Genomic DNA, 10,787 nt, shown 5'->3' with positions numbered 1-10,787 from the left:
TGCTCTGCGACTTGGAGGACTGTCGTGCCTTTAACTGGGAAGTATTTCCCTCATGTGAGATTGATTATTACCCAGCATCACTTCAGAGTTCAAATATAGATCTCTGGACTATGACTCATTCTACGCATTTCCAAACTCAAGATGAAAACAGCCCTGGGGAAAATAAGCTCATGAAAACCAAACTGTATTTTCACTGGGTGTGTTCTCACACTATTAAATGCTGAAAAAATTGAATGCACTTATTACTTTGGATAAAAGTGTCAGTTGAATTTTAAATACATATTTTATGGATAAAAAATATAAAATACAAGAAGAGCCTGATAGACTGACAATTTCAGATTATGGCTACTGGTAATATTGTAACGGATACATATATTTTGTGAAGATGGTTGCAATTAAAATTGTGTGTTACAACTGTGAACTTAAAATTCAAACTAATTACACATTCATACTTACAAAAATAAATACATATTTACTATTTGGGGGTAAGAGAAGTTGAACAACATTGCAATTTTGAATATTGAAAATATAACCCAACAATTAAAATAAACACTGTAAATATGATGCTAGTAACAGATACAAACAGCATTTCCCAAAGAAACAAGATAAGTTTATGAAAACGTAAAACAATTTATTCATCTTCAATGAACAGTTTGACTGAAACAGGAATAAGAATGTTTTAACTGCCAAGCAATGCTTTCTTGAGGCTTAAAAAAGGTCAATTTCTTATTCGTCTTTTTCACAATGGGAAGCACAAATTGTCTCCACTTGGACCAAACAACCGTGCTGAACATGACGTTTTGCAAAAACAAATTAAAACTAATATATTAAGCACATCTTGTCAGTTCCAAACCCCACCTGACGAGTGAATCATCTTATCTGGGTCTGGATTCGGCAGATAAACCTGGAATCCGTTTGACCAAACTCAAGATAATTGCCCAAATGATGTACTGTGGAAGTGCCCTTCAATGTGCGCCATGGAAGAAGGCTTCATCCACGCAGGAGAGAACATGTAGGTTGATGTCTGCTGAGGAGTATCAAGTGACTATAAAACTACTTCATGTATACAGAGGTCGCATGATTCTGGCGTGGCGTTGTGAGGAAGCTGGATCACATTTCTCCACACTGTGCAATGAGGATGGGGAGCTTGGGCTTGTTGTTGGGTCCCGTAGGAACATTCTGTTGGCAGGAAGGAGCACAAACAGTCATACACAGATCCTTGTGAATTTATGCACATTTCAGTAGTTCGATTACTGCATGACATGCATAACATAAGCATAAAGCAGTACAAGATTAATATAACTGCAAGTGTCAATGATGGGGTTTCACAGGTTGGATGCCTGTTTTGAAACATTTATGTTTTAAACATCACTGCTGAGATGAAAATGTTAAACAGCATATAACACACATTATGAAATATGTACGTAGTTCTCTTCATAATTGATTTGAGGTATGAGTGAAATATTATAGACAATAAGTAAAGCAAAGCCCTTTAACATTAAACAGGTTGCACAATTGCAACATGTTCACCATTATGAGTATATTCCTTCCCCTCACAATTATATCAATATATTAATTTTACAATGTGTTTTTACCTCAATTTTCCTCATGGCCAGCAAACCATCAACCACTTTTCCTGAAACGGGTGAGAACAAGGCTGTTTAACTCTTGGCACATACACACATTTACATGGCGCTCCAAATACATATGAATGCAGTTAACATCGTAGACATACTCACCAAAAACCACATGCTTCCCATCTAACCAGTCACATTTGGTGCAGGTAATGAAAAACTGACAACCATTTGTCCCGGGCCCACTGTTTGCCTGAGTAAGACACAGATTAATGAAAACATTAATTAATAGTCTATATTGGTCAGGGTTAGTTCCCTTTGAATGAATGAATCAAATCATATTGTCTATACAGGCTGGTGTCAATCCACTTTCAGTGGAATAATCAAATCTTAATTAACTAGTTATTTGTTTACAGTATAATAGCCATTATTATTAATTTACCAAAAAACCAAATAACAAAAGAAAAAAAGTATCCTTCCTTCCAGTGTCCCCAACCTCTAAGCCTTGATCTACATACATACCATGGCCAGAAGACCAGGTGCAGAGTGCTTCATTTTAAAGTTTTCGTCTACAAATGGACCTCTGTAGATGCTGCAGATACCAGTTCCATCACCCTTCACAAAAAGACAAGTAAAAACACACAAAGAGACCATAAGATGGGGCTCACGAAGTAGAAAAGAAACAGCTATACGATAAGATGAGCTGTAATTCACCACTTGTCCACCAGGAGGCGAAATATTACATATTGTGCTCCTGCTGAATTCAAAATTCACCTGCAGTTTGTCTGACATCTTGGCACAATTTATTTTATTTAATGAATACAAGAAATGGTAAATAGAAGTGGATTTAAAAGTAAAAAGGCCTAGGAGTAATCGCCATCTTATAAAGATGGAAGAAGATTGAGAGTGTGAGTTCTCTGCAGCTTTAATCGAAGCCATGAATGCAAACAGTGATAAAACAAGAGCGTTAACCAGACAGCAGAAGGTGTTTGTGTACTTACATTCACAAAGTCCCCGCCTTGTATCATGAAGTCTTTTATCACCCTGCCAATGAAAACATATTGTTACAGTAGACAGGTTGATAGGAGTGCTTATAATTGTCAAAAAAGAAAAATCCATTTTGATTACAAAAAAATTTGAACAATAAAACAGGAGGTGATCATGTTTTTCCAACACTACAGTTCCCAGAAATGACTGCAAGTTTCTGTTTAATTGTGGTGCTTAAAACAATATAAAATACATTTGATCATTCTAATGTATATATTGTAGACATTTCATATGAATGAACAAACACCGAATAAATGGAACATAGTACTCAAGTATCTGGTCAACATTAGGTGTCTAACGTGGATTTTGAGGGTCAGCACAAGAATCACAAAAAAACAAAAAACTTTTAATGTCTCATCCAAGTTCTAATATTTCAGTCTGTGTCCAGGATCGTACTTACTCACGAGTCATTTTGCCTCTATAACTGTAAAATTAAGAAAATCAGGCACAGAAACAGCCTGAATGCTCGGGTTGACAGTGGACAGCCAGGAGGCTGCTTCATGATACAACCAGTTTAAATAACGAGCCTATCAGCCAGTGTGGGCCAAATAAGGAGCTAAACATATCAAACCGCCACAGCGTGTACCTGTGGAACAGGCAACCTTTGAAACCAATGGAGACTCCATCCTTCCTGTAGGACAGAACACAGTTAAACTGTAGTGTAATACAAGCAATTACTTCACAAAGCAGTTGTGTCCACATTTGTCATGCAAGTTTCCACAGTAAATGTTCGATCCCTACACATTGAGAGACAGGGATGGGTACGAACCCTGCACCAGGCCACGCCTCTTGAACATTACATTACATGTCACTTAGCTAACGCTTTTATCCAAAGCGACTTACAATAAGTGCATTAAACCATGAGTCCAAACTCAGAACAACAAGAATCAAACAAGTACAATTTCTTCAATAACGTTAAACTACAAAGTGCTATCAGTAAGTGCCATTTAAGTGCTACGAAAGTGTTAAACTACAAAGTGCTGTCAGTAAGAGCCATTTAAGTGCTACTAAAGTGCTACTGCGGCTCTACCTTCCCTATTCAAGGTATGGTCGAAAGAGATGCGTTTTTAGTTTGCGACGGAAGATGTAGAGACTGTCTGCTGTCCTGATGTCAATGGGGAGCTCATTCCACCAATGAGGAGCCAGCACAGCAAACAGTCGTGACTTTGTTGAGTGTTTAGCTCGTAGTGAAGGAGCTACGAGCCGAATGCAGAAGCAGAGCGAAGTGAACGGGGTGGGGTGTACGGTTTGACCATGTCCTGGATGTAGACCGGACCCAATCTGTTCACAGCACGGTACGCAAGTACCAATGTTTTGAAGCGGATGCGGGCGGCCACCGGTAACCAGTGAAGGTCGCGGAGGAGCGGAGTAGTGTGGGTACATTTCGGGAGGTTGAAGACCAGTCGAGCAGCTGCATTCTGGATGAGCTGTAGCGGTCGAATGGCATTAGCAGGTAGACCTGCCAGGAGGGAGTTACAGTAGTCTAGCCGTGAGATGACCAGAGCCTGGACCAGAACCTGTGCCGCCTTCTGAGTGAGAAGAGGTCGTATTCTCCTGATGTTGTACAGCATGTACCTACAGGAGCGTGTTGTTGCGGTAATGTTGGCGGTCAGGGAGAGTTGACTGTCGACTGTCACACCGAGGTTCCTGAACATCACATGTCTACAACAGAGCACCAGTAGGGAACTGGAACGTTGGGCTCGTGTTCGGAGGCTAAACAGCTCTTAACTCCCTCTCTAATATCTATTTTACATTGCTGTGAAAACATATTATTCAAACAACTCAATTTATTCACGATAGTTATAATTTAACTCCGCCCAATGCTTATTTTTAGTGAACAGAGCATGAACACATCAAATGTGACCGAATGGAACCTCCATACATGGTGTATTTAAATCAGCGCTTCACGAGCGCGCCGAACGGTGAAGGGGGTCGGTACAGATCATGAATGAACTTTGATCTGTTATGCCACAAGTCAATCAGTAAACAAGGAAATGGGTATGGGGCGATGCCACAGGACCAGTATTTTGAACTGGCAGCTGTGAATACCAACCTGTGTAGCTGGTATTCATTTAAAGGTGTGTGTGTTTTGGAGAGAGTTTCATGTCATATTTGCAAAAAGGAGCAGCAGGACGGACAAGGGTCAAGTGCATAACGAGACATCAGCCTCAGTCACAGCGCAGGTCTTAAAATCGCTGGACACACACACACACACACACACACACACACACACACACACACACACACACACACACACACACACACACACACACACACACACACACACACACACACACACACACACACACACACACACACACACACACACACACACACACACACACACACACACACACACACACACACACACACACACACACACACACACACATACACACACACACACACACACACACACACACACACACACACACACACACACACACACACACACACACACACACACACACACACACACACACACACACACACACACACACACACACACACACACAGGGTTAAAAGCTTCCTTTCTCTGAATGAACCCATTCAGATGAGAAGGTTATGACGTTGTGCACTGGCTCACGTGTTTTAACTGATAACCGAAACAGCAAGTGTTAAGCTACACATGACACTTAAATGAAAGGACTGAGTCGCTTTTTTGCCATGCACCCACATAAAAACCACAAAGTAAACACACGTGGCCAAATAATTAGGTTACTCCAGCAGAAACCTTTTGTGCAATACATTAATATTCCTTAATCTGATAAAGGAGAATTCTTGAGGGCATGCGTGGAGGACGGTGACGTTTCATACACATACCTGAACTCGCCAGTGCAGAACTGCCTGTAACAGATGATTAGGAAACAACTTTAGAACACTCAAACCTGTCAGTCCTGAAAAACAGACGTATGTAATGCTGACTTTCTCCTCACCGGAAATTCTCTGCCGTCTTTGGAACCACGTCGGCAAACAGCTCGATCTTCATCCGTCCGATATCCTGGCAAACAGATGAGAAAACAGTCAAACGCAAATTAAAAGAGAAACAATGAAACTTATACACCTAAAAACAAAGTGTGAGAAAGTGTTCCGCCTCATGCAAAACTACATAGCATGGCTTGTTACGGCAAGTATAAGACAGAATGCCTCATCTACACTAACCAGTTATACCCAGAGACTCTTCTCTACGAGAGGATTTCCCGTCTGGAATGACACATTGTCCCATTTCTTGCTAGTAGACTCCGTTTCAATGCAACAATGCTGCATAAGCTCTTTTGTCTGACTTCTGATTCCCAGTGGTCAAAGCATACATAATGTAAAATGTAAATGACATCTTCGTGACACACTTTAAAATCATCTCCATAAGTTCTGTGTGTGTATGTGTGTGTGTGTGAATGTGTGCGGTTGTCCACCCAGGCCTGGCGCAACCCGGAAGCTCATGCAAATGTCTGACTGACATCAATGTTCGTGAGACTGTCTGCGTGTGTGAAAACAAACAATGTGCTGTTGTAAAAAAAGAATCGCCCCCCCCCCTCTCTCTCTCTCTCTCTATCAGGTTATGAAAATAAATATAGGGACTGAGTGTTGGTTTGGAACAAACACCAGCTGAACATTGGATCTGCAGAGCGGTTTTCTCTTCCTGGACCCCGACATGCCCAACAAAAGGTAGGACAGGTTGTAATTTTCTTATGAGAAATACACAGACTTATGACTGTGTTGCCTATCTTTTGAGGAATGTATATTGTTGAACTACTTGTGTTGTGATGCTGGAATGAGGGTTTATAGTTTTAGGTCAAAAAATCACTTTGGATTCAGAAACAAAAACTATAAAAAGAGAAAAGCGCACTGCAGTGATTTGCCTATGAGGCTAAAGTGTTTCACCTGACCCCAAAGACGAATGCCTCTGAAATTAAAAATCAACCTTTTTTTATTTGACAGATAACGTTCTGTAAACTAGCTGCCAGCTCATATTTGACCAACACACTCATCTAGAGGATCATATCAGGACCTGTAGAGGTGCATTTGTGACCGACTACTTCTGTTTCTAAATTCTGATGAAATCTAAAAATGACATGCTTTTGCTTCTCAACTTGTAAGGTGCTGTACTCAAGTGTTTTGCAAACATAACTGAGACTGTAGCCAGAGGATACACATCTGATTGTGTTATGTACTTGTAAGCATCCTTAGACAGTCCACATTTAAAAAGCAGTTTCCTTCTGGCACAGGTAAACAAAAGCAGTCACGGGGTGTTCTTTAAACCAGTCAAGCACAGACGCTGTGTTTCCACCCAGTTGATCTGCTGCTATAAAAGACATTTAAACCAAAATGAGAGGCAGACAGCTCTGGGGCATATGAACATAATAGGCAGGCTCCCATCAAGACGCAGAAGGCGTGGACTATTAGTTGTCAGCATTCACAATGGGAAGGTGGAGCAAATAAATAGCTATCTCAAATGAAGCGCTTCACCTGACGAGTCATATTCCAACGGGTCTTGCATGCAGGGCCTCTGCCTGGATCTCCACTGAAACTCACTGAACTAGGACAACCCTGAGCACGCAGGTACAGATGGCTTAGCGACAGTCTTTATTTTGTTGATTTTGACTTCGTAAAATGCACGCTCCAACTGGCAGAACTTGCTTCTCTGGTTTAATAACGCTGGAAATAATGATTACCATTGTTGTAGGACGTTGTATTTGATTCATTTTTTAACTTTTTACAAATAATTGCCGGGGTAATATATCATTGCTCAGAGCATGGTTACCGTTTATATGAATAATATGGGGGGACTTTTCTGCTGCTCTACATTGATCACAACTCGTGTGGGGTGTGCCATTAAACAGGACTATTAAGTTAGAATACCACCATATCTGGCGGAAAAAAAGTATACCGAGCATGCACTGCACTTGGTTATAAAAGCTGTCATCTAAAAACTAAATTGATTATGAGATCAGACGTGTCCGGATCTGGGTGGCTTCCAATCTCCTACGCAACCGCCTCTTGCCAATTAATGTTGTGGACTGGATTCATGCATCCACGCACTTTCTTTAAATCATTAACTATTTGCAGTCTATTATTTGTTCAGCCATCGTTCCTGACCAATATAATCTTGTCCTCCGCAGCCTTTCCTGGAGCATCTCCGCGCTGAACTGAGCCCCGTCAGCTCAAACGTTGACAGCGTATCAAAGACCGAACCCCTTTCTCAGAATGCTGGCCATTTTAGCGCAAAAGGATGAGACGTCTGGCTGCCACACAGACAACGTAAACGAGTATCTGGTACTTGTGGTTCTCAAGCTGGGCCTGGACGTGACGGTCCTCTACATGTGCTGCCGGAAATGGTATACCTCCTTTTTAAACATGTGCAGTCTGTACATGGTCCTGGCCGACTTTGTGATGGTGCTTTTTTTTTCAAGCGTGTTATTTCTCGAGCCTGAGCGGTATCTTGGTTCACTCTGCTTCATCTTGGCCCATGCCTCTACGACGTATGAAGCGCTGCCGCTGCCCATGATGTGCCTGGGTTTATTGGACTACTGTTTAGAAGGTACCTGCCTCGGCAAACAGAGCAACTACTCCAAATTCTTAAGGCACACAGCCTTGGCATTGCTGGTGTGGATCCTAGCCCTAATTTACTCCATTGGGTCCGTCAAAGCTAATTTGATTGAAATGGATTTACCGGATGGGCTATCTGCTCTAGTGTGTAAAGTACCGGAGTCCACACTGATTTCCTACTTCACTGTGGGGCTTTTCTTAGCAGTAGTTTGCACAATGCTGCCCTTTTGGTCCACGATTCCCCAGTGGGTGAGAGAAGCCGATCGGATATATGCAAGGATGGAAGAACCAGAGAACCACAGCGACTTGTTGTCCAACCCAACTAACTGCATGGAGACAAACGGCATCGAGGAGAAGTCACTGGAGGAGATCGTCTGTCCGTGCCCACCTCTATGGTTCAGCATAATACTGGCCTTCAGCCTATTTTGGATGCCTTATCTTACGGTGTCTGTGGTCTGCATAGTGCTCGGCTTTGGAGTACCGGCCTACATCACTGTTAATCTTCTGTGGTTGGAGTGCACCGTCAGTTTACTGATGGGTGTGGTGTTTTGGGCATATAGCGACACACAAGAACCATATAGGCTCCCAGATAACATCTGCATGTGGCCCATTTACTGGCATTTGAGCAAAGGGACAGGACAGCAGCCATTCAACCCGTCACACGAGAAGAAGCACACTCTCCTCTGTGTGTAATAGAGAAAGAGGTCCACAATAAAACTTGAGACGCGGCAGACTCGACAGCCAACGAGAACCATGATGTGAGAAAGTGAGTAAAGACTTGAGCTGGCAACTATGAACGGTTCACCTTTTTAAAAGTTGGGTTTGCTGCTTACACTGAAGCCAAGACACAAATGTGCATCTTCCAGCTCTGTAGCAGGAGTGCTTTTGAGCAAACAGCAAAACGCTGCAGCCGAGCAATGTTTTGCTTAAAGCTGTGATCATTAAGCAAAACTTTTGTAAAAACTTACAAAAATCACCATCAATGTTCTAAATGTGTTTGTTTGTTATGAAGGACATTTTTGAAGATACTTTTAGACCTGCAGGGAAATGCTACGTTGACTCATGATTTATATCTATTCTCTTCTAACTTTCTGTCCCAAACAGGTTTCTAAATACATATCCAAAATCCCAGTCTTTCAATTGTGTGGGTGTGTATTTTCTACCTTTTTTCCAGACCTGTTATGTTTATACTTTGCTGCTTATGAAAGTTTCTTTATTGACAGATTCTACATTTACTGTTCACTTTATTTGTTATTCTTGTTTGTTTTTGTTTGTTTTTTACTTGTTACATGATGAAAATACATAAATAAACGAAATGTTTGTCACAATCCATTCATATTTATCCTGCACCGCATTTACATATGGATAAATGAAAAATAACTGTTGATCTGTGCATATCGTCAGAAACAACAGGAAACATTAACGCGTTTCGTTAGCTTTGATAGAGGTTCACCAGCTGTTATTGCTTAAGATACTTCCGGGTCACGTCACACAGTTCGGGGTCTCCGAGATCATATCCACTGGACCACTTTGCACTTTGATGCGTGTCTTTTGGAGCAATAATATGAGAAAAGTGGGAGAAGTATCGCCTCCGCTCGTGTACGGGAGATCATAAAGCTCCGGAGATCCGTACAGAGCACGTGGAATGATTTAAACGGCGATTAATGAAGACGTCAACGATCCGGTTGACGTACAAAGTGTATTTGATTTAGCGAATAGCATGGCTAGAACGTCACGGTGCGGAGTGACGCCAGGCGGTCACTGCGCGCCACTGATGCCAAAAAGCACATTTTACTTAACAAAGAGGTCACAGGTTTGACAACTTGCGACCCATTAGAATAATTAAAAACACAACAAAATACTACAAGAGGCAAACATGTAGTGGAAGTGTACGTTTAGTCTGCGCTATGCATCGCCCCTCCTCAAGACTTCCCTCCCGGACGCATGTGGGCGCACCGAGCCAGCCTAGTGAGGTCTCACAGGAACTAAAGGCGTGGAGGTCTCTATCTTGGTCTGGAATAAAAAAAGCGGGGTACTGAAGATAAAACAATATACATTTGAATCACGATCTGGAGGGATTTGTTTATCGGTCGGCGAAACAAACCCGTAATGTACGTTACCTTAATTGCGCTACAAGATGCGCACCGCAATATAAACCGCGCGATTTAAATGCAGAACCAGCTTCGTTTATTGCTCCGAGTATCAGACACGTGTATTAAATAAAGACGTCGAGATAGCAACCCACGTGGTTCAGTGGATCGCAACGGTTAACACGATATCAAGTCGAGATGTGGCGACGGTAACTTAACGTTAGCTCGGAGATAAACTTCTGTGTACGCGTTTGTTTTCGCTCTACTCACCTGCCCTCCTATGGTTATGTCGAAGAAGACAATCGGGTTGTTTGGATTCGTTATTTGCACAGACATTGTGACCGCTTCCTCGCTCGTCAAAACTAAATAAAAATGCTATTCGCCGGGTAACACCATAGATGTGGGAACTATTGAATCTCCAGGAGACATGTTACGGATCGCAGTTGGGGTCAAAATACTGCCCTCGTGAGAAAGCGCGATAGTAAAAGAGTGGATTATCCTGCAGACTGCCATCTGGCGGTCATTTAAA

At 42.0% G+C, this 10,787-nt stretch overlaps 2 protein-coding genes across 3 annotated transcripts; one reads left to right on the top strand and one right to left on the bottom strand.

Annotated features, from left to right (window-relative positions):
• Positions 1 to 610: 610 nt before the first annotated feature.
• On the bottom strand, positions 611 to 10,728 carry ppih (peptidylprolyl isomerase H (cyclophilin H)). Its single transcript, XM_034536584.1, has 9 exons — positions 10,529 to 10,728; positions 5,558 to 5,622; positions 5,445 to 5,468; positions 3,208 to 3,252; positions 2,576 to 2,618; positions 2,097 to 2,189; positions 1,740 to 1,827; positions 1,596 to 1,636; positions 611 to 1,179 (listed from the first exon to the last, which is right to left on the bottom strand). The coding sequence occupies exons 1-9, from the start codon at positions 10,592 to 10,594 to the stop codon at positions 1,111 to 1,113; spliced, it is 534 nt and encodes a 177-aa protein (XP_034392475.1). The 5' UTR covers positions 10,595 to 10,728; the 3' UTR covers positions 611 to 1,110.
• On the top strand, positions 6,088 to 9,007 carry si:dkeyp-100a1.6 (probable G-protein coupled receptor 160). Of its 2 annotated transcripts, none has more exons than XM_034536582.1 (2): positions 6,088 to 6,287; positions 7,742 to 9,007. In XM_034536582.1, the coding sequence occupies exon 2, from the start codon at positions 7,827 to 7,829 to the stop codon at positions 8,859 to 8,861; it is 1,035 nt and encodes a 344-aa protein (XP_034392473.1). In that variant the 5' UTR covers positions 6,088 to 6,287; positions 7,742 to 7,826; the 3' UTR covers positions 8,862 to 9,007. The 2 variants fall into 2 exon arrangements, with proteins under 2 accessions (XP_034392473.1, XP_034392472.1); XM_034536581.1 differs by lacking the exon at positions 6,088 to 6,287 and adding an exon at positions 7,094 to 7,181.
• Positions 10,729 to 10,787: the final 59 nt, after the last annotated feature.

The sequence above is a fragment of the Cyclopterus lumpus genome, chromosome 7, assembly GCF_009769545.1.
Source record: "Cyclopterus lumpus isolate fCycLum1 chromosome 7, fCycLum1.pri, whole genome shotgun sequence".
NCBI classification, from domain to species: domain Eukaryota; kingdom Metazoa; phylum Chordata; class Actinopteri; order Perciformes; family Cyclopteridae; genus Cyclopterus; species Cyclopterus lumpus.
The sequence above is the reverse complement of the archived record's forward strand: the minus strand, read 5'-3'. Positions and strand labels throughout refer to the sequence as shown.

Coding starts and splice junctions, on each gene's coding strand:
- si:dkeyp-100a1.6 (XM_034536582.1), top strand. CDS start 7,827: ATGCTGGCCATTTTAGCGCAAAAGGATGAGACGTCTGGCTGCCACACA.
- ppih (XM_034536584.1), bottom strand. CDS start 10,594: ATGTCTGTGCAAATAACGAATCCAAACAACCCGATTGTCTTCTTCGAC. Junction 3,253..5,444: donor TTCTGCACTGGCGAGTTCAG/GTATGTGTATGA, acceptor TCTGTCCTACAG/GAAGGATGGAGTCTCCATTG. Junction 1,180..1,595: donor TGGCCATGAGGAAAATTGAG/GTAAAAACACAT, acceptor TCCTGCCAACAG/AATGTTCCTACGGGACCCAA.